The 24,903-nt window shown below is 33.3% G+C and overlaps 1 protein-coding gene across 2 annotated transcripts in view; it reads right to left on the bottom strand.

Moving 5' to 3' along the window:
- Nucleotides 1-24,903, bottom strand: part of DACH1 (dachshund family transcription factor 1) — a 411,845-nt gene that overhangs the window by 23,232 nt on the left and 363,710 nt on the right. Inside the window, exons 8-10 of one of the 2 annotated variants that reach the window (XM_026493390.4) lie at nucleotides 15,316-15,463; nucleotides 12,139-12,282; nucleotides 11,558-11,626 (exon numbers count right to left, since the gene is read on the bottom strand). In XM_026493390.4, the coding sequence (XP_026349175.2) occupies nucleotides 11,558-11,626; nucleotides 12,139-12,282; nucleotides 15,316-15,463 (361 nt within the window). Of the gene's footprint in view, nucleotides 1-496; nucleotides 11,627-12,138; nucleotides 12,283-15,315; nucleotides 15,464-24,903 lie in introns of those variants that run through there. The other variant, XM_044381855.3, reaches the window with a different exon arrangement.

Here is a 24,903-nt window from a genome sequence, read left to right as displayed (position 1 = left end):
AATTCCGTGAGGTGGATATTGTGATCGTTATCTGTGTTTTACAGATTAGGAACTCCAAAAATCAAAAAGTTTAATTTACACACTCTGTGTTATACAGATAATAAACATAATGTGTTGATTTGAACCCAGGCAGTCCAAATCCAGAATCCATGTATCCATAATGGAGCACGGACACATGCATCGTATGTGTGTGTTATGTCCCTACTCACAAAGAGTTAAATGCCTTTGACGTTTTAATGGGATAAAAAGATCAGTAAAAGAACGGGTCTTAGCAGGTAAAGTGAGTTACTGGGGTCACAACATTACTAAATGGTAGTTTTGACAGTAGATTATGGTTCTCATTCTACCACTCCTAGAATTAAGTCATCTTAGTGATAAACATTAATCCTTTAGGAATCAGTTATTTATTAAATAAATTATCATTGTTAGGGAAAAATCCGTATTGGCATTTATTTTGTAACTGATTAACAATTATTTTGTCACCTGATAGATTTAATTTTTCCTTTTATGTTAGGGAAAATTTCATGAGAAACTGCAAATCCTTTGGATGGTTGCAGGGCGAAGAAATATCCATGGCCTAATGAAATGCCTTTTTCTTCCCTAAAGATGATCCTAGAGGAAACCAAAGTCAATTTAATTGATTTTATCTCATTACTAAACTTTACATGGAAAGAACTATATATTTGCATTTCGAATCTTAATCCTTATAAATTTATGCCACCCTCATTATCTGGCTTAATATTTAGCCACTCATAGCCTCTTCATAAATTATCACGAGATAAAAAGATTGATGTCACATAGGAGCAAGGCATTTGGAATCAAAAGGACTCAGAGGTCTCGAGCTCACAGTTTGATTCCGAGTAATCTGCTTTATATTCCCGTGCCTCAGTTTTCTCAAACACAAAATGGGCTTGAGGTGAAGATAAACAAAAATGATGTATGTGAAAAAGCGGTGCAAACTTCAAATTGCTTTAGAAAATGTTAACTGATGTTCTTCTTTGGAATGTTCTGTATCACTGTTGCATCAAAAAGAACGAATACCATTAACGAATCATCCATTTCCCTCCCTTTCTGTCTATTTAACTTCTGTGCTCTCTCTCCACACTCTTCCCTAGCCTTCGCGGATATGTACTATTTGGCACTTGATGAAATTTTGAATTTCATCCCTTCCAAGGCACGTCTCTTGGTCTTCACTATGACCTCAGTTTGTGAGAAGAGAAGCCCATGCTGCAAATCTCTAGCAGTCCGATTTAGAATGAAGTTGGAACTGTAAAGCTCCTGCCAGGAAATATTGTCAGTCAATCTAGGAGTTGTTAATAACAGCAAGTGGATTTTAATGGACTAATTTCTTTGAACCAGTTAAAATATTTTCAACCAATGAACCATTTCCCAAACAATTAAACATACTGATTTTTCTCATATATACCCTCTAGTTGCCCACTGTTTCGGCCATAAAAATAATATTACCATTGAAAGAAATGATCAGGCCTTTGCAAATCTTACTTTTAAAACCAAATAGCTATATTCATTTATTCATTTACCAAATGCTTTGCCACCTTTGAGAAAGTGAAATTAGACTCCTTTTTTTTAAAGTGTTGCTCTTGTTAAAATGATACTGAATGTTAAATAATGTGTTTGTTTTTCAGCTGTTGTAAGTCTAAAGAGATTTTTTGAATACTTCAATTATAAAAACATTTAAAACATACAAACTTGTGCAATTTTTATTTTAATGAAGATGAGAAGTTCATTAAAGAAGATAAATATTTCATTAGATGTTAAATAAAACAAAGAGATTTTTTGGCTTCTCTCAGCACAAAATTCCTTTGAAAGATTAATTAATACATGCAAATTATGCAAATTAGACCCATGCAAATATTTTATGAAGACAATTAAGGGAACCATTAATTACTGCTTTTTTTGCTTCAGTGAGATTCATTCATTTAATTTTAATTTCACTTTAACTGTTTTGATGTATAATCTTGCAGCTAAGAACTTTATCTTTCCTGGCGGGTCACTTAAACTTATAAATTTCATCAAGTGAGTGCACAGAAATCTGTAAAGATATTCTCTAGACTATGTTTAGTATCAAGAGAAATTTCTGACACAATGCACTCCCAGAAACAGGGAAACTGGAAGGGAATGTGAGCTCATTCTTGGACAAGGTTCAACTGCTGGAAAAGCAATTAATTTGCTTTGGCTGTGCTAATATAGGGGAATTAGAAAGTGTGACACAAGACAAATAGAAATAATTAGTTCTCCAAAATGATGTTCTCATTAATATGGTTCGAACAGTCGAAATAAAAAACATTATTGTGGCATGTCTGCATTCTGTCCCTAACCATGGGAGGTGGAATAATGCACCATAAGCATTTTTACATTTATAGTCTAAGTGATGATATCTTATTTTTTTAAAGAAGAATTTATAGCAAAAGGTGTTATATCTCTTGAATGTCTAAACATATACATGGTATCAAAATTGATGACATACTTTCCATCACCAGGTGTTTATGAACCAATTTTTTATTTTGCGCATACAAATCCTGTAATTTAGTGAATAGACTTTAAAGCGGGGGGTACTTCTTCCGTAATTTAAATATTTTCAGATAACTTTTATAACTCCTGGAGTATAAATAACATTTTTCAGAAAATAAAAATCTATTTATGTTCCATTTCAAAGAAATTACTGAGCATATTTATTAAAGGTTCTCTTGGATGGCAAGGCTACTTTCACTGTCTAAAAGTGGATACAAAAAGAGGAAGCAGGCTATGTGAACATAAACCACTAGAGTTAGTTCTAATCTATATTTCAAAATGGTAACCCTCTTCAGCTTGGGTAGATATTACATACAGTTTTTATTATAACAATCATCGGTGAGCTAGTTAATTGGATATAATGGTCGTCAAGTTTTTCTTTTGATGGTAAAAAGACTCAGAGCAAAAACTTATTTTAAATAGATTTTTCTTAAAACCGAAGATGAGAATATACTATCTAAATAAGAAATTAATGGAATGTATTGATCACAATGAAAAATGAATTTCTTCAACTGTTTGGTATTCATAATAATAAAAAGTACCATTAATAAAAATATATAAAATATTAAAATGACAGAGGCTTATTTTTCTACCTATCTTCTAACATTTCTCTCACCACTCACTATTAGCACAGAACTATGAAAAGTTATAAGCGGACACACATTATCATTGACATTTGTTGAGCTTTTTAATCGTTTTTTTTTAAACCCCACAGATCTTAAAATTAAATTTTCTTTCTTACAAAGGTAATCTCATTTCATTCATCCTGAAATTCCTAAATTCCTTAAATTTCTATTGCCTACTTACGCTGTCCACACAGATGTATGTTACGCCTTCTAAATTAGGATCATCTGTGAATTTCATTGATACACTCTGTTTAACCACTGTTCCATATCACTAATTATGATGTTAAATCAAAATGGATCTAGCATTGATCTTTTAGGCCCCCTGCTAATACCTTTCCCAATTTCCATTTATCACTGCTCTTTGATTATGGTCTTCAGACAGTATTCAAGCCAAGCCACAAACACAGTCATGAAAAAGCCAATTTAATTCAGTCGTATCTATGCTAACAAAACATTGTATTTTCTATAAATAATTGGTCTGTTTCAATATTTGATCATAATTTAGTTGTACAATGTCCTTTTTACCCTCTAAATCTCCAATTCTAATTAATTATCCCCGATATTCCCTATATCCTCTGAATTGTCATAGAATCTACCACCTATTATATTGCATTTACTAAGGAAAAATGATGTCAACTATATTACAAACCAAGCCCAATCATTTTGCCTTAATTTAATCTGCATAATATTTGGGCAATGGAGTAAGACTTGAAATGACAGGACAAAACCTCGTGTTCTGTCATAGCTCAACACAAACATAATAATGAGAATCATGCTTTTTCCCCGTAAGAACCAAGAGTTTAGAAAGTTAGGTCTACGGAAATAATACATTGAAAATAATTTTTTGTAACTAATAATTATAATGAACTATACCTTATTACTATTTTCAGCAACTTCATACTTAACTGCCCGCTATGTCTCATTTCATATATAATTATGTTTAAATTATGTAAGAAGCCATTTCCAACAAAAACCTATAAAAGGCCTTCAGCATTTGGTGTTTAAACATAGCCACTGATGTTCAAAAACAAGATTTCCTTTATCATGTATTTCTTAAAAGAATAAAAATGCTTATACTGAAATTATAAGAGAACATTATTCTAAAATTTTATAAAATATCCCAATTCATGAGTAGCTCTGAGACTTTCTATTTAATAATAATAACTCTGTCTAGTTAAATGAGTAGTTAACAATGACCTATGATAACTATGGAACAATAGCCTGTTTATTGGTTACAGCCAGCAATCAATATCATCTTTTGTTCAACTTAATCAATGCTGTCTCAAATTGATTAGCTGCATTGAAATGCTGCCAAATCCCAGAAACCAGAGCCAAGAGACTAGAAGTAAATTTATTATTGTTTTGTTTTGTTTGTAGTAATATAATTCTAATATTTATTTATTTTTTTAAGATCAAGAAAAAGAGTTTCAGGTGATCCTGATGGTAATTATATTATTTATAAGTGACTCAACAATAATCAATATACAGTGCAAGCAGTCTGGAAAACAGTTCTGATCAACTTTCTCTTTTTTCCCTCTTTTCTTTCTTTCTTTTCACGAAACCCCCCTCCCTCTTTTAAGCTAAATAAAAACATCTTCAAATATGAAAAGTTAGGTTCCAATAACAAAAACATTCTTATAAATTTCTACAAACACTTTACTAGGGGATGAAATCAACATGATATTATAAAGACCAATTTTCTGAAAAAAGAAAAGTTAATTATATATCAGAGTAATAATAGCTTCAGTGTTTATCAGTTGCTAGGCACTGTAAATATGTTAACTCATAATAATAAAATGTAATATTAACAGCTAAAACTTAACTGTATGCATACTATTGTCCAGTACATGTTGAGTGCCTTACATGAATTATTTTATTTAACAATCCTCTGAGGTTAAGCAACTACTAAAGGAAAAAAAAAAAAAGAAAGAAAGTGGAACAGAGATTTGAATCTAGACCTGACTCCTAGCTTTCTTAATTGTTAGTTCTGTAGCTGTGCCTAAAGAACCCCCTCTTCTATATTAAACCTAAGGATTTTTTTTTAAGTATTAAAAATAGAAATGTGAATAAGACAATTACATGAACTTAAATTTAAACAATACTTTCAAAAAGATTTTAGAAGTGGTAAGTTTAAGTAAGTTTCAATTTAGGGCCATTACAGGGTAAAAGTCTTGGAATATCATTCAGTAACTCTGTTCAAACACATACTACAAAAGAAACGAAGAGGTTCTCCAAATGTCTTGTATTAAGTCACAATTAGATTTGTGTCTGATTTTAAATGTATCTTAAGCTCATTACATGCTAAGTGGTAGGGATGTGGATAAATCTTTTATCTTTATGATGAATTTCTTAGTATCTTTTATTGCTACTTTTTTTTCTTCACTAAAGAGTGAGTTTTCCCCAGTGTGTCTTGGAAGTGTCTATATACATGGTATAGGCACCATGATGGATTAAAAAGTAAAAAGCTGGAAAGGAAACCTTTTTTTCCAATTGCATATCATTATCTAGTACTTGTCAGTAGACTGTTTTGAACTTCTTAAGTCTTTAACGGATGCTAACTATTCAAATCAGGTGACAGGGATGGAAGTAGTTATTCCAGAAGAGATAGAAGTAAGTCTAGATGGCAAGGCCTGGAAGATAGAGCAAGGACTTTAGAGTCATAAATATGGAATTAAATGTCTGTGACCCCACTAACTCATAGTGCAAATGTGAGAATATTAATTAGCCACTCTGAACTTTAGTTATCTCACCTTTAAATTAGAATATATAGGAAAGGCTCAAAAAATAACAGTTTCCAATTCACCTCACTATTTTAATAAACAAATAATTCCACTTACCATATAATATCCCTAAGTCTAAATGAAAGAAAGTGTGTTACTGTGAAATTCAAGGAGTGCTAGAACATTTGATTTAATAAAAAAATTTGATAAAGATATAAATTCCACTCATAAGAATGATATGCATGATGATGCTTTTGAAATGTAAGTTAATAAACAAATAATAATAGTAATCACATATTTTAAAAGAGCAAGAAAAGCACATTTTAACAATCGCAATCTAAAAATAATGAAGAAGAAAATAAGGGAATGTGAAAAGTAACTGAACTTAATTATATTCCCAACTCTGATTAACTCATGATATAACCTTTAAAAAGTCATGTGCCCTCCCTAAGTCTCACTTTACTTGCTTGCAAAATGAAGAGATTTAATTGATCTTTAAAGTCCTTTCCTAGTGCTAAGTCAATAATATCATAAAAGTGTTCTTGGCATATCATCAGTTCTCAAAAAACATTTGTTAAAAAAGAAACAATTTTTTAAATTCAGCATGTGTCTTCAAATATCTAAGAAGCAGAAAGGAGATATTTTTTAATTGGAAAAAAAAAGATTGTTAATGTGAAGGCAAGTCTTTTATGTCCTTTTATTGGAAGAATATTTGATTTTCTATGATCTAGGATCAGTCAAAAAAATAAAAAGCCAAACAGTTTTGATTATGGCCATTGGATATAAATAAAAGAGATGTACTTTCAAGTGAAATCAAGATTTTGCGAGCATAACTAGCAGATATTCTAAGATGTCAGAGGAACTATGGTCCACATTTCCATTGATTTTACCAATTCTTTTTTGGTTTAAAAAGACAGTTTTCTTAAAAAAAGCCAAAGCTACTATTTTGAAAGTGAAATTTCCAAACTCTTCAGAAATTGATAAAAGACATAGATAAAACAGCACTAATCCTTGATTGTCCTATGTTATAGTTCGTGTCTATATATTGATAACCTAAATAATTTATAGAAAAGATTTAATCATTTAAAATTAAAAGAAATCAGAAAAGAAGCATAAGGTTAATGTATATTAAACAAAAGATGAAAGTATTATTTAAGAAATGTGACTATGGCATGTTAAATTACACATAAATTTAAAAAGGAAAAAGTGAGTATAAGGAATATTCACAGAATCCAAATCTTACGTCCAGTATGCAAACAAAAAAGTAATATGCACACGTACAAGAAGCATAGACACATATTGTTAATTCAGCAATCAGATATGAAAATTAATTCTGCCAGAATATGTAATTCTGACTTTCCGAGGTAGAATTATATTATCCTTCACTTCTTTTCATCAGTCTCTCCAACCAATGTCTGAGAAAGGTCAGAACAATGAGGACCCTTGGCATTCACAAAATCAAACAGGTCCTAAGTCATCAACAGTTGATACATTCTTTCACGATATATCAAACATTCAGCACTGTAAATGTGGCACAAACATTTGACACATTCTTATTTATGTATCAAACATACAGGCAGTAGGGGTACAGTGGTGACCAAAATAGACATAGTTCACACTGTACTCAGCTGCCTTCCAGAGAGAGGAAGAAGACACTGAACAAGGAACAAATGTGCAGCAGGTTATTGCGGAGAAGTGAAAGATATGGTAACTTCCTTGAAGAGGTAGAATTAGACCCGGGGGGCAGGGAGGTGGTGCAGGGTGGGGGTGGAGTCTGGGAAGCATTCCTAGAAGCAGTTAACTTCTAAAATGAGATTTCAAGGTTGGGTAAGTAAAGGCAAGGAGGAAGGAACTATGTCCCTGATAGGTGGAGAAAGATGTGGGGCTTTCAGAAAATCAAAAAGAGATGAGAGGATTCCAGGACGAGGCGAAGGAGCTGTAACAACTGGGTGTGGAGGATGAGGGAGGGAAATGTGTGCTCTGCTCTTCCTCAGTATAAATTAAGGAGGATGCTGGACTGACAGATGAGGGTTCCATAAGGAAGGAACACTGGATAAAGACAGGTCTGTAGCGGATGCGTGATCCTTTTGGTTTTGTGCACTGGATCTTGAGGCTTCTGTGAGACAGCCAAATAAAAGTTGGATATTACCTGGACCTCGTAAGAAATGTCTGAATAGGCTGGAGAGATATATGCTTTTTAATTGTCAAAACATATCAGTTAAATAAACCAGAAGTGGGTACCATTGCCCAGGGAAAGAGATTAAAAATAAAGTAGAATGAAGCTTAAGAAAGCCATCGTATTGTAGATTTGGCTGTGTATAGTGTGGGATGTGCATTTATACGTGTGGGGGCAGAAAGAGTTTTGGAGGATATTTATTAACTAGTCCAAAAAAGTGTCCAATGAGTATTTATATGAACTCAGTCTACTCTGCATATTCAGAAGATCTTACGAAAGCTTTAAAGTAAGATAAAGTTTTCCAATACAAATCATGCCATATAAATCTGCAAGACTCAAGGCACGAGAGTTAATCACCATATAATTCAGCTCCTGAAAACAAGTTGTTTTTTTAATTTTTTGATGTTTATTCTCTATCCATAATATCAACACCAAACTCATGAATTTTGAGTTAGCTACTAGAAATAACAACAATGAAGAATTTATCCCTGTGTAGGATGAGCTGATTTACTTTACTTATCACAAGTAAGTAAATTATTTAGGGCCTCTTTGCTCAGGAATATTTTCTATACTGCTGTCTGGTTCCCTCCTCCCCTCCTCTATAGTTTTACAGAAATGGTGGTACTAAATGCCAATGAGGCAACGCTTAGTCTAACTAACCTGAGATGCTTATTTGGGGGTAATTACCTGGCACTTGTGCAGTATTTAAGTGTCCAGATGCTAGGTGACTAACTCTTGGGCCAAGCATGGCATTTATTTATTGCCAGAATATTAAAAATAAATAAATACATGACAAGCATACAGAAATGTGGGTTTCCTTCGTCTTTCCTAATTAAGTTGTGTTTATTTTGGAACAGAGAATAATTTTACTTATGGGTTGGACCAGGAGCAAGAACGGATACAAAGAGTATCATAACACCTGGGCTTGGGGATACCAAGACAGAGAAAGCGAAGGGCGGAAGAGGCTATGTTTGCGTCGTTCTTATACTGTGAAGAAGCAGGTGCTCATGGGTCCCCAAATGCATGACACAGACCATTTCACAAATTAGCAATGAGTTCTGGTTCTTTCTTCTTTGCCTTTCCCATTGTTGTGCTTCAACTCAGAATTTAACTAACTAGTTTTTTATCTTTGATTTCTTCTGTTTACAGTTAATTTTGTTCTGTTGGCTTCTAAATGTATTCATTTAGTCTAAGGTTTGAAAGAAAAGGTTCAAAGGGCTAAATGAGCTTATTTAGTGGGGTCAGAGTAGCAAAAGATGATCTCTTGGGTCTGCCTGGTATTTTAAGTTTTGGGTGGTCCAACTCCTGGTAAAAATACCTTTTTAGCAACTAAAACATAAAAATACAGATTCATCCACAATGTTTTTTATTACACTTGAGAAAAAAATCATCTTATCTACTTAAAACCACAAATATGAGCTAGGGGTTCTATTGAAAGCTGTGCATTTTGAACAACATAACAAAATCATTAAATTCGAGTATAAGTATACAAAAAGTAGAGTATTACTGATTGTTCACATTAGAATTAAGGAACACATTTTTAATTGACTGGCTGAATGAATGAATTCAATGATTAAGATTTTATATTACAACTAAAGCAAAGCATTAAATAACTCCATAATCATTTATATTTGGCTTTAAATCACTATGTATAACTGTTCTTCAAATGTTTTATTGCCTTAATTATAAAGTTGTTTGGGTGGGTTTTCTTTGTTACCCAACTGAGAGCATTTTGGATAGCAAAAGGAAGGCAATTTATGATTTAAAATTTTACTTGGAATAAGCAAATCACAATAGAAAATAGGAGTTGTCAAAACTTCCACCTTATACAGCAAGACTTTATGCATATTAAAGTGCATATTTGAATATATGTAAATTTTACAAGTTTAAATTAAAATAACTATAGCCATATTGATGACCAAAATTTTACTGATAGCAAATTCCTGGCATAAACATTATGTCAACTATGCAAAGTGTTTAATCATTGCCTAGTCACTTCTTAACATTGACAACAAATCTATTAATACGCAGGAATATATTGTCTATAATTTTTTTTTGATTGATCTGACAATCTTGAGGATTCTATAGATATCAGATAATCTATATAGCACATCTACCTGGAGACTCATGTGCTTTCTCAGACCCCATTTGTCCACAAGCTAAGTTTAATGCATGAGTGGTCCGTGCACACACAAATCAGGGCTGATATTTATATTGATCTGATTGAAGTTATCATCCCTGATAAGGAGGACTGGCTTTGCTATTACTAATTTGCTAACACCTGTATGCAATTTTTAAAAGAGACACAACAGAAATCTTATGATTTTATTAAGATTATACACACGCACACATGCACACAAACAGAATTTTGCTGATATCCATAATGCTCTAAAAAAAAAGAAGTCTTTTCTACATCAACAATTGCATTAATCCTGTATATACAAGGAGATATCTCATAATAACATATGGTTTGAGCCTCAGGATTTAAAAAATAATTATCATGGTTTTAGTTAAATAAATATAGGCAAAAACATTCTTCAGGAATGTTCCTGCAAGTTTCTGATTTTTACTTATTGCATATCTGATACTTTACAAAAGTATATTTCCTTTACACTAAACCAAAGATGACACTTTCGGAGGTGATTAAGTAGCACAATTAATGTCAAACAATATCCCCAAAATGATTGAGCTTAAAATGCAAAATAAAAGCAATTGGGAGGATTATAGCAGTTAATCATTTTAGGCTTCCCTTTGAAGAACCATCTTCATTTAAAATAGAAAACAAATGCTCTTTTTACTGTTTAGTATTCATGTTGTTAGACTGAGTTTATTGCCTAGAATAGATGTTAGACTATAAATGTTACCTTCAGATTTTGTTCTTTCCTAATAGCATGGTCTTGGCAATATACATATTTAGCTCTTCTGAGTGTTTAATACAACTCCCTTTAGTATTCTATATATGATTTTGCTCAGCAGATTTGTGTTATTAAAATGTATATAATGGCATAGAGAACATTCAGAAAATCCACAGAGGACTAAACAATCTTATTTATTGTTAACATTCAACCAGTCTGTTTTGCATGTACCTTGCAGTATCTGTCACAAAAATGAGAAGGAGAAATTTTCAAATTTAAGAACTACCTATTTGATTAAACTGTGCTTTTATTTAGATGGTATAGAACTTATAAACACTTCCCGTGTGAGACTGGGCTTCAAGCATTCAATAAAGCACATTTACTGTGTCCAAGATTAAATCATACATTGTTTAAAATTAATTATTCCTTTTTAATTGCATTGTATAAACAGAAATGACCTGTTAATTTAAAGAAAATCTATCAGCACAAAATGAATTCACTCATATAAACAAGCAAGATGAACTTGACCTTGTTTGAACTTGTTTTGATGTGGCCCAGATGGTAGGCTACATGCTTGAATAGCAGGCTAAAGCTGAGGAAAAACTCATATAGCAAGATCTAGATTTATAGCCTTTTGCAAATTCCTACCTTGTATTGTCCTTTCAGCATCTGTTCGGCTGCCGCTGCGGTCAGCTTCTATCTCTGGGGTCAGAGAGTCTAAAAGCACAGAAAGGTAAGAGTGACACATATTTCATTTGATGCTATTGTCCTTTAAAAAAAAAGAGCAACCTGTTACTTTGGTGCTGAATTAAAATGACATAAATCTTTGTCATCTTTTAAAGGTTGAACAAAGACTACAAAAATCAGAATTATCAAAATATTTGAAGAGATAAATAAGAAACACAGAATTGTTCATAACACGGGACGGGGTTGGGACACTCTCCGATTAATATTTTATCCTATTTCGGTAGAGACAGACTCGGCGAAACAGGAAAGCGATGTCAGGTCCCAGATACTGGAGTTAAGTAGTAACAAGCCAGTGAAAGCACCTATGAAAGCAAGCATTTCCCCAACTCGTGGGACTACTGCCCACCAGGCTTTCAGCTAGGAGCACAGTGTAACGAACCACTATAAGTACAGATACATATAAAACCACAAACACAGGTTTAAATTGTCTTTTGAGTGCTAAAAAGTGAATGTTAGCCACACATAAAGACGCACCCTCTTACCATTTAAGACCCTGAGACTGTCCGTAGAAGCTGCCTGTTTTAGTGTTTGCTCTGCTTGCTCGCGCCGCTTTGTCTCAAATTCAAGCGCTTCCTGTAATTTTCTCTTTGCCTTCTTCTCCTTCTTTAGCCTCTTTTGAACTATGGCTAGAAAAGAATGTTCGTATGTTATATTTTAAAAAGTTTTTGCAATGTTCCAACTTATAAACGATCTGTGTTTTTTTATAATACTCTTTTTTTTTTTTCCTCCCTGCTGGACGAAGTCTACCTACGCAGGGGAAGTTCAAAAATCCCACCTTTACCTAAAATAAATCCCAGTGAAATATCCAAGGAGGCCAATTTTTATTTAGCCTTGAAGGATTATATTACCAAGATGCCTTTAATTGTCATATGTAGAGACAGATTTAAGGGGAAATTAATTTTAGTAAATATTTATATACACTGATAAAAGAAGTCTGATTAAATGAATTTTGTGGATTAGTCTCTGCCCTTGAATCAGAATAGTGCAGAGTAGTTAGAATAATGCAAACCTTTATAAGCATGCCTCCTATCTCTTAATGAAGCACCAATTTTCAATAGTAAATGGAGCATTTCCCCTGTAGTTTTTTTTGCAAAGCAGTTACACCAGTTAGGTTTTTAAGAATTTTTTCTTGAAATTTAAAAAAATGCAATAAATATTATTGCATATAGGAGTTAATATTCTTAATTATTCACAGAGAAGCTGTCTTTTGGGGGGATGAAGCTATTGTAATTTGCTCAGAGATATCAATAATTTCTTCAAAACAAATTTATATATACTCTAACATATTTCAAGAAAATTATGTTTTACTCTGCCAAAATCTGGTAGAGTATAAAACCTCATTGATAATAATAATGTGCTACTGCTGACAATAATGTGGTATTTATATACAAAACTAGATTATGCTACAAAAAGTTAATTATGATACATTTTCTCCTACTGGACAACTTAAATATTTGGATATATTATGTAATCAATAAATAGTAACAAATGAATGTTGTCCACAAAATGTATGTTAACTATACTTTCAGTATGATAATTATTTTAGCTTTTACAATATATGTAAGGTAAGCAGTTAGCATAAGGGGAGCATGCGAATGTTTTTCTTTGGAATTTTTTTTTTTTTTCCTGGCTGATAAACATTGTGGATGTGAGTGTGAGTATGACCAGTCAGTGCAAGAATATCCTTTTGATAGAATTAGTCATAGGGAGTAGTCATTCCAAGTTTACTATTTGATTTCTTACTACAGATGAAAGAATAACAACATTTTCATTTAATACAGTATTTAGTCAAAATATAAAACAAGGTAATAAAGGTTCAAGTAAGAATTTGCTTCAATTTCTAATCTTCATATGTCCCATTTTTATAATTATTAATACTGTTAAGGTGGCAGACCACTAACTTATTGGGTTTATTGTTGCTGGTAACATGTATTAACAGAGACTTTTTAAATCAAAACATACATTGGCTATAGTCTTATAATAAAAACAAAACTGGTTTTGAATAAATGCTAATTTCCTTTACTGAATAGGGTGAAAATCATATGTTCATCTTAACAAAATCATTTGCCTACTGTATCCCTTCCCAAAGATGATTGTTTATAACTCTCTATGAAAAGAAGCAGTAATTTCTGAATTACTTATTGGATTGTATATTTCCATGGGACTAAAAGCTCAATACCCAATGTCTTGCCATTGACTGCTTATTGTTTCCTCTTCTGTGATTGAATGGAATGGTATTACCATGTTCTCTCTTCAGGGTAGTACATTGCTTCAATAGATACATTTATAATAGATAATTATTGATAGCTATTACCTTTAATTTATTGTTCACAGTTAATTAAATGGGAGGTTCATGATGTGATCTGTGAAGTGTTTTGCCCTCTAGTGGTTAAAGAAAAAAACAATATAAGTCCTCCAAATGATTTGAACCAATAACATTCTAAAGTTCTCTCAAGTAATGAAAAGATTACTTTAGGAATTCAAGGGTCTACCTTTAAGTCTTGTCAGGAAAAAAAAAAAAAAGACTTTTGGTGAGCACAAAATCAAGACATGGCTATCTCATGGAAGATGGTTCTATATAACAAACCCTTTGACGAACTTCATTATTCACAAAGAACATATCCCATTATCAATGTTTATCTTGTTTTGATTACTTTAGTACCTAAATCTATATGAAATCACATTATCTAGACAAGTGCTATATGTGAGTGGTGATGGCTTTCCCAAAGCAGCCTCATCCCAGGAACCTACTAGCTTATGCTTTATAGTAACTAATGTAAAAACCCACCAAGTCTTACTGGTTTGAAAAACAAAACAAAAACAATGATTTTCAAATGACTGTATCAAATATATATAAGAAGACTACGTGGAATATTTTTATTGGACACTTATTAAATGAGGGAATAGGTGCTCCCCCTCTGGACTACTTAGGAGAATCTTAAAGTTGAGGCAAAAGTGAAGTTGGTTATAAAGAAAATACTCTTACTCTCATACATAAGATAAACACACAATATGAATGACCTTCAAAATTATCTATACATGCACTGTAAAGTGTGTTAGAAGAAGCAATTCATAGATTGGTAATATCATTATTTTTACCCAATAAAAATTCATATTGGCTTCTACACTAATGTGTACTTGACCTTGTTGGATGAAAATGAGCCATTCAGAAAGAAAATTATACAAACACTCAACTTTGGTCATTTGTTCAGATATTCATCAGTCTTCAATTTCAGTTGATAAATATCTTACTAAATCTGCTTCGCTTGAATAATCAGATTTTCTATTTTAGCTTTATAACTTTAACTCTTAAGTTTTCAAAGGGCAATTGTGAATGAATATACAATTTTTCTTCATGGTTGTCATCAGAGCTCATTCTTACCCTAAAATTATTTCTTAAGCTCTAGGAGCAAAAAAATTATGTGATTAATGATATAATCGATATATTTCAATTCCCTGAGGTACAAACAGAAGAGAAACCATATATACTCTGGAGATGAAAAAAGTACAGTGAGCCCAGGATTCAAATCCTGCTGTGAACCTCAGCTATAAGTAAATGAACAAAAAAGCTGTAGTCTCATAGTAAATCACCAAACATAGTATTGTCCTGTTAAATATTTTATAGAAAGTATTACACTTATTTAGAAGTTCAGAAATACCTCTATTCTTTTGTTCCATAGCCAACTGCTTCTCAAGTGTTTCCCTCAGCTCTCTTTCCCTTAAAAAATCCATCTTCAGCTCTGTTTTTTCCAGTTGGACTTGTTTTTCTTGAGCTCTGGCGTTATCTATGGCAACTTTCAAGAGCCCCTGTACAAAGAAGGCATTCAGAATTGTAATATTTTGGAGCAAAGCACATTTCATTCATTACTTAAAAGCATTTTTAAAAAAAGAACCAACTTATCAAATTCTTTCATCCTTGTATATTCACTCTATATTTACTAGGACAAGTACTTCAACTAAAGCACAAAATTTCTAAATCTAATTAAACTATCTTAGGAAGACAAATGTTTTTGCCATGCAGGTTCAATTGCTTCTAATTAGAATATCTAGATCTAAAACTAAATGAAGGCAGCACATAGCATGCTAAAAATAAGAACTGAGAAGAAAATTATACCTAAGCTCTTACACAAGTGACGATCTGATATGGTTTACATAATCCCAAATGATCCTGGCAGGACCCACCTATCTCTTGGGAGCTCAATCTCCACCGGTCCCTACTGAGATCACACTGGACACAATGCTTGTCTTTCCATTTCTCAAGGAAATTGGTTTCTGCACCAGGGATTTTGCTCTTGGGGTTCTTCTGAATGCTTTCCCTCCCAATTTTTGTGTGGCTTATGCCCTCACTTCATTTCACCTTTGTTCAGTCACCACCCAATTAAGGTCTTTTCTTACCACCCTATCTGGAACAGCCGTCCTATTATTCCCTCCTTAGAATTCTTCATATCACTTATGATTGTGTAATATTGTCATTCATGTATTTGTTTATAGCTTTATGCTGGGTCTCCTGCACTAAAAGGTAAACTCTTTGAGGCAGGGATATTTTCTCTCATTTGGTACTACGTCCCCCAGAGTCCAGAGAGTGCCTACCATATAGTAGATTCTAAAAAATTGTTGAACAGAAATTATAGAACTGGTATATTTTTCTTGAGGTATATAAGATATGCAAGGGATCCCAAACCTAGTGTTTTGATAGTGCGTTATTTTTAAAAAGGCATTTAAAATGGTTGTCATAAATTGGAAATAACTTTTAAGGGATTATTTGACAGTATAACTCAAGAGTATGTGGTAAAAGTAAAGTTTATTTATACTATAGATGATGGAATCTCTTATATAAGAAATATACATGTAAGTTGCTTTACTCTTTGCTAATTAAAAAATTTTGTAATATTCTGAGATTCTTGAAAATGAGATTGTGAGAATATGTAAAACATAGAAAAAGTATTCTGCACATGCTCTCTCCTAAAATCCTTTAGAAAATTATTAGTAAATATTAGAGCTAAAATTTCTATCCTTATCAGCTCAGCAATACAAAAAGCTTTTTTGAAATAGTAGATAATTTGCCTTGGTCTGTGAAATTTTCTTTCTTTCTTTTTTTTTTTTTTAAGATTTTATTTATTTGGGGTGCCTGGGTGACGCAGTCGTTAAGCGTCTGCCTTCGGCTCAGGGTGTGATCCCAGTGTTCTAGGATTGAGCCCCACATCAGGCTTCTCTGCTGGGAGCCTGCTTCTTCCTCTCCCACTCCCCCTGCTTGTGTTCCCTCTCTCGCTGGCTCTCTCTCTCTCTCAAATAAATAAATAAAATCTTAAAAAAAAAGATTTTATTTATTTGAGAGAGAGAGAGAGAGAGCACACACAGGCATGGGGAGAGGTACAGGGAGAGGGAAAGAGAGACTCTCAAGCAGACTCTGCACTGAGTGTGGATCCTGACGTGGGGCTTGATCTCACTACCCTGAGATTATGACCTGAGCTGAAATCAAGAGTCTGATGCTTAATTGACTGAGCCACCCAGGTGCCCCATAGAGATTAAAATTTTCAACTGCAATTATAAATGAAGAAGTTGGTGCCGTTTGTAGATATCCTCTAGGATATGACCCTTCTTGCAGGAGACAACATAAACAGTCTGAACTGAGAATTTCATCACTGGTTTGACTTGTTAGCCCAACAGAGGTGTACCCTTAGATCAGCTCACCAGTGTAGCATTATTATAAGCCATTTTACTCTCTTTTCCAGCACATATGAATTATTTCATGTTTGTTATACCTGACCCTGAATTTCCTGGTATAATTCTTGTGATATGAAACAACCTGGAGGGTTTCTACATGGCTGTTTGCCCCTCCCTACTCTTTTGTTTTTAACAATAAAACATAGCTGCTAAGGAAACTGCCATCTTAACTCAATTCAGCAACATTCCTGTGTATGTTTCTTCTTCATCAGGAACAAACAATTAGTAACAAATGAAAGAGATCATTACATCAAGTGCCCTTTTAGATCACCCCAATTAAAACTTTAGTTTAGCTGTATTTTAATTCTAAGATACCAAATTCTAATTTTCTGCTCTGATTGCTCTTGTTGACTTATCTTTGAAAGATGTACTCTCTGTGCAATGTCTAGAGATTATTTAGCAAGATGCCAATGTTGGCACCACTTAATGTGTTGATTGGTTGTATTATCAGTAGCTGTTTAAAATAAATTACTATTAAACTATTATTGTCCTTGGCTGACAAAACACAATATTTTGGTGTTCTTTAAATATGAAACAATCATTATGAATAAACACGTTGAATAATGTTAAACTGCAACTCTAATTTGTGTAATTTTACATTAATATTTGTTGTAACATATGAAGTTGCTAAGAGCATTTATGTTTACTGTTTTCTTTTGTTACAGTTGCTGCTAATGTCCCTAATGGTAATACATTACCTATTCCTGCTGATTATGTCTGAAAAATACTAGCTTTAAGATCCAACACCCTCCAGGGACTACTTATAAGCTATATAAAATTAAGTTTCATTTTTAGACTTTAAATCAGTGCATATCAGTAGGAGTCCAGTGTGAACAAAAATCTGCACTAGAGCCAAACTGATACATATGCAAAAATATGTTATTGCCCGTGACAGCTTTGCTGCAAAAATACAGAAAACCGATTAAATTTCAGTGCAGCAGGGGGCTGGGAAAAGCAATAGCAAGAAGTGTTCCCAACGTCTACAAATCATTAGGACACCATTGTAACCATCAGTGATAATAGTACTTTCAGATTTGTGTAACTTCTGTAAATTTTCCAGGTAGAGCATATGCAAAGGTCACACGAAATGCTGAGTCTCACGTGAACGTGCAGGATTGAGCAAAATTCTGTGATGACTATTCTGTGATGATGAATTACAGCAAAAGACACAAGGTTTAAAACATGAATTTTTTCTCCAGGGGGAGGTCAGTTATGATGTTCGACAATGACAATTCTGAAGAAATGCGTCTTAAGCTTACTCTGTGGCATAGCAATGATAAGAGACAATGGTCCTTTGGCCCAAAATTTCTTTCCCATAAGTGAGGCGTAATTGTTGTCATATCCACAGATGTTTTCGTTTTCTAAAACGATCTACCTTGTAAATTAGATTATTTTAATCATTTTCCAAGGAACGAGTCTATATGTATTTCTTTTCAGAAGGGCATTATAATTGACTCAGCAAGTTTTCAACTACTTCTATAGCCTAGAAAGTACAAATATCTCCTTGTATAAGAGAAGTTAAAGTAACACTGATAGGAAGGAAACATTTCTTAATATACTGGTTGGATCCTAGAGGAAAAGCTTACTTGGCCATGTTTGTTTTTTATACAAAAACTGTTTCAGAATCAGATGGTAACTAAAGTTCTTCGTGTCACTAGAATTAATGTGACAAAATTCTGCTCAGTAATGCATTGCTTCTAAAGAGAGTAAATATCCTAGTTGAAGGGGATTTCAGTGATTTGCCCATTCTAATTAAAACCTTTTAAAGCTGAAAAAACCAAGGTCCAGAAAGATTAGATGACTTGTCCAAAATCTCAAACACTTAGTAAATTGACTAAGCTTAGGTCAGAGCTCCCAAGCTTGCTTGCTTATTTATTTATTTATTTATTTATTTATTTATTTATTTATTTATTTTTTCTTTTAATGTTTCTTTCCAGGATGAGAAGAAATAGTGTCCCTGGAAACCAGGAACTTTTGTAGACAAACAAATACATACTAGAGCAGTTATCAACTAATGCATATTCACAGAAGCTCTTACAACAGGATACTGCTATACTTAGTTTAAAGTTATGGCTATTGTTCTCAAAAATCAGTCAATAATGGATACTCCCTCAAAAGCATTCCCAGGTATAAAACCCATCTTGTGATTCATATGACCATGTATGGTGATATAGCAACATAGGCTCTGTAATGATCCTGCCTATGTTTAAATCTAGACTCCATCTCCATTTTATGACCTTGATCAAAAGACTCGTCTGCCTCCATTTACTCATCTGTTAAATGCAGATGATAATGAAATCCACCGTATACGACTATAAAGATGATTCAATGTAATATCATATAGAATTAGCATAGAGATGGACTATAGACATTGTGATTTATAATAAGAAACATATTTGGGGGGTGCCTGGGTGGCTCCGGTGGTTAAGCGTCTACCTTTGGCTCAGGGCATGATCCCGGGGTACTGCGTCTCGCATCAGGCTCCCTGCTCAGCGAGGAGTCTGCTACTCCTTCTGCCTCTGCCCCTCCCCCCTGCTCAGGCTCTCTTGGTCTTGCTCTCTCCCAAATAAATAAATAAAAAAAGAAAGAAAGAAAGAAACATATTTGGTCTTCATCCCAATCGTGGCACAAAGATCCCACAATGGGTGAAATTTCCTAAATGATAAGAGTGAAAAGATAAAATGGGTCTCTTTTGTAATTCATAATAAGCCCCGCCCCATCCAACTACACCGGAGTTTATTTTAATAAGGTGACTTTTGGAAAGCCCCGAGGAGGGAGGCTGGTTGTCAGGGAAACCAACTCTGTGACTGGAGGGTTGGAACTTCCAGCCCTACCGCCTGATCTTTGGGAGGACAGAGGGGCTAGAGGTTGAATTAATCACCAACGGTGGGTGATTTAATCAATCATACCTAATAATGAAACCTCCGGGAAAATGCAAAAGGACCGAGTTCAAAAAGCTTCTGGGCTGGTGAACATGTGGAGGTACATGTGGAGGGACTGGGAAGGCTCGGAGAAGGCGCGAGAGCTCCGCACCCCTTCCCACATAACTTGCCCTATGCATCTCTTCCATCGGACTGTTACTGGGTTAATCCCTTGATAATAAACTGGTGACCTAGTAAATAAAATGTTTTCCTGAGTTTTGTGAGCTGCTCTAGTAAATTAACTGAACCCTAGGAGGGGGTGATGGGAACCTCTGATCGATAGCCAGTTGGTCAGTAGCATAGATGACAGCACTTCCAACTGGCATCTGACATTTGGGTAGGGGGCAATCTTGTGGGACTGAACTCTTAACCTGTGGGATCTGAGGCTATCTCCAGGTAGACAGTGTCAGAACTGATTGCAGGGAATCCAGCTGGTGTTGCAGAATTGCTTGGTGTGGAAACAGCTACCAGACGTTTGGTGAGCAGAAGGGTCAGAAGTGAGGTGATGTTGCAATAAGGGATTGAGAGCAGAAGACACACACAGGAGTATTTTTCCTATATGATGACACATTAAGATTATACAATAAATATTAGTTTAACTATCATCATTATCATTGTTGTGGTATATAATATACATTAGTAAGTATGGTATATAGTTCAGACTTTTAAGAGATCAATGCTATTCTCTTCATCAGAGTAAACTGTTGAGAATATTGGATATATTTCACTGTTTTGTTTTTTTTTTTAAGATTTTATTTATTTATTTGACAGAGACAGAGACAGCCAGCGAGAGAGGGAACACAAGCAGGGGGAGTGGGAGAGGAAGAAGCAGGCTCATAGCGGAGGAGCCTGATGTGGGGCTCGATCCCAGAACGCTGGGATCACGCCCTGAGCCGAAGGCAGACGCTTAACCGCTGTGCCACCCAGGCGCCCCCACTGTTTTTTTTTTTTTAATGAACTCTTTTCACAAATTGGTAATGAGAAAAAAAAAGGCTTAGAATATATAAGTATGATTAAACATAAAAAGATGTAATGTAACACCAATATATCGGATGTTAGTCTACCCATATTTTGAAGCCAATGTCCTATTTTGTTGTTTATCTTTTTGAAAGTTTCCTCTGAAGTATTTTGTCTAACTCTGTCATAATTAAAATGATGTATTAAAAATGCAAATAAAAAACTATTAACTTATTTTAAATGCATAAAATACAACATCATTGGCCATGACATTGAAATGTAAATATGGGAAAATGTATAATCAGTGTTTTGGTCTTAGTACTAAGTCAGATTCTTCTTCATTTTCTTTTGTCAAACACAGAAATTAGAGAATACTTCATAAGTACCATAGCTGTAGTGTGTTTATTTATTAAATCATAGTGATTCAATCTGTGACTTGCCATTTACTGTGGTTTTAACAATCCTTTTAGGTCTTCCTTTGTTTATTTAATTCCTCGTAGTGAACCAAACTCTTATCCTATATCCCCTATGGCATGTATCTTCAATGCTAACCTCATCCATAACTAATTTTTATATTCCCTACCTTATTTTACCTTTCATTTTTTATTTACCTATTCTTACTTTAATATTTGTAAGTCATTTTAAATAATTCTCATAGTAAGATAAACAATGTAAATTATTCGTACCCAATCCTATGTACAAACAGATTATAGTTATGATTTACAGCATGAAAGCTCAGATTGAGAATAGAGAGTAAAATTCTCCTTTAAGTGTGTTTGTTAATTGGGTAGTCAATGTTTGAAAGGGTCACATTCAGTAAATTGACACTAAAATTCTTGTTTCCTCACCTAAAATCTCACAGGGAGTTCTCCACGGACATGATTGAATAAGGAAGGCATAATAAAAGATTGCCCACATTGAGAAAAACAAAATTCCACATAAAATTTTTAAAAATCCTAAAAAGGAAAACCTGGAATGAATCCATATCACTCACTAAAGTGAATTACTACACTGTAGATATATATATTTAGAATGTATAGTATATATAGTATATTTAAAAATACTAGTATGTAGTATTTTTCTACAGGTCCTCTTTTAAAACACAAACAAAAAAACATTTATGAAAATTCAGTTTTGATATGTCATGGCAGGAACATCTATACCAACCATTACAAATGTTAAAATTGAGATTTATCAAATTATAGAGTATCATGAAATTAAATTATTTAATATTAGAACAATAAACACTTAAACACATTGTTTTGAAGGGCTTTTGGTCATTAATTATAATAAAAAAGAGACTTCTATACATTAAATTTAAATATGACCCAATGTCTTAGGTTTAATTAAAATAGTAAGTATATATAATAAAGCTTAAATTTCATATATGGTATTGTATGATTTGAAACAGCAAACATTTTTAACTCAAATGTTTTTCATTGCCATCCTGATAAAAAAGCTCCAGAAGAAATATGGAGCTTTAAATTTACCACACAAAAAGTATGTTACCATTTTGAAATAGAAAGCAGAGAACCCCATTATATATAATTGAAATTGCAGAGGAAATTGAGGTAGGCAGAATGTAATTACCCAAATTAGAATTTGGACAGCAAACACATTTATAGTGTATGCCCAATAAGCCAGGGTCATGACTACCTAAACATTCTATATCATTCCTAGGATATTACTATAACTCAATAAATGTGGCAATAATAAAAGAACTAGCATTTTGAAAAATGATGTGAAACCATTACTTACTAAACATAAATCCTGTATATATGTGGGTGTGTATATATGTGTACACGTATATAAGTATATATGTATGTACTGTGTGTGTGTGTGTTCCTGTGCATGGAACTCAGTAAGATTTTTAATTTTTATTTTACCTTATGTACACATATGTGAATGCACTGAAATGGACAAGCATAATTTATTTTTAACAAAGTATTCTTATTGTAGGTGATTTAACTTTGATGCACCCAGATCCCTATAATTTGGGACTAGCAATAAATAATTTAGTTTGCCCTGACTATTGTCCCATCATCAACTCTTGCTAAAATAAGTCTGCAAGGCTGGCTGGAAGGCCCAGAAGGAGAGTATATTAAATCTATAGATACCGTTGATAAAATATTTGTCTAAAATCTGTACATTTTAAAACTGGGGTTTTCCTTTCTTTCCTCTTTTTTAAAGAAATAATTACAGTTTGAGGTGATGCAGACACATTTCTAGTCTGGGTAATACTGGTGTGTGTGTGGGGGGGGGGGGGGGGGAGGTGGTGGATAAATACACCCAAACTGACAGTATCTGACTTAAAATGTAAGAGTCCATGTGTAAACCCACTTTTCAGATGAGCAAGCTGTTTTTTACTGATGAAACCCAGAAATGTTTTCTCCACTGAAATTGAAATAAAATGACCACTTTCCTGCTTAAAGATGTTTTCGTTAATGAAGATACATACAATTGGATAGAGAATTTTCAGTAAACCTTTAGATTTTTTTTTTTTGCTTCATACAGAGTTGTAAACATAACAAAATTAATTATTCCCTCCTTTCAGAGTGCAAATTCAGAAATGTTGAGGGATATTTTCTGAAATCATTTAATTTCACAAAAGAGAAATTCATTAAAAACTCTACCTTGTAAAAAAAAAATAATATGGGTCAAATTTGGGGAAAGAAGTATGTTTATTTAAAAATATAATCAATTATTTGGCCTTGATTAAGTTTAGGCTAGATTGATGATTTATTTCAATTACTGAGATATAAAACCTTAAAGTTGAATACAGTTCTGGAGACTCTAATTACATTAGTATTAAAAATGCCACATTAATAGATGAGAAGATATGTTACATTAAAGGCCTTCTGTTATGTCCTTGGAGAGGTAAATAAAATTAATTACATTTCTACTGGGAGAAAGTTTAATATGGTAGGAAATGCGTACAGTAAAATATCACTAAGAATGAGTGTTAGAGTAAAAATTAAAAAAAAAATTAAGAGCACAGTATCTGCAAGCACATTCTTACTATTAGCTACTCCAAATATGGAGAAGTAGATGGCCAAAACCTCCATCTGGGGTCCACATGATCGCTTCATGTGTGGGCAAGAAAATTACGCTTTCTTGTATCCCAAACACTCTTATTATTTTGGCCCCGTGCTCTATGTTATTGTTAACTGTAAGTATTTTTGATTCATAATGTACTGTACGTAAAATATACATCCTGAGGACTACATAGGAAATCCGTGGAAAGTTTTGTATAGCTTTTTGAAGTCTATTCTTTGAAGAAACCCTATTAACTGAAACAAACTTATTTACGAAAGAAGGGATTTTTTGGATTCTTTTATATTAGACATATTCTAAGTGACTAAACATATCATTTCCTCACTGGAAGGCCAGCAGTTTAAAAATAACTAAATATTTATTAGAACTGGTGTGCCGTCGTTGAGTAAGTCAGACAAATTTAAACAGTTAGATTCCTCCCATCAGTTGGCAATAAGGAGAACATTTAGGCAGAATGATTTTTCAAATGCCCAGATCATTTTCACTGAAGCTTTTATTAAGGCTGAATATACATATACCAGTATTTCTAAACCAACTTGATTAGTGTAGCAAGTTTAAAACCTTAAATTGCTGGAAAAAGTCCAATGCCAT

Source organism: Ursus arctos, unplaced genomic scaffold, assembly GCF_023065955.2.
Source record: "Ursus arctos isolate Adak ecotype North America unplaced genomic scaffold, UrsArc2.0 scaffold_10, whole genome shotgun sequence".
Lineage (NCBI taxonomy): Eukaryota > Metazoa > Chordata > Mammalia > Carnivora > Ursidae > Ursus > Ursus arctos.
The sequence above is the reverse complement of the archived record's forward strand: the minus strand, read 5'-3'. Positions and strand labels throughout refer to the sequence as shown.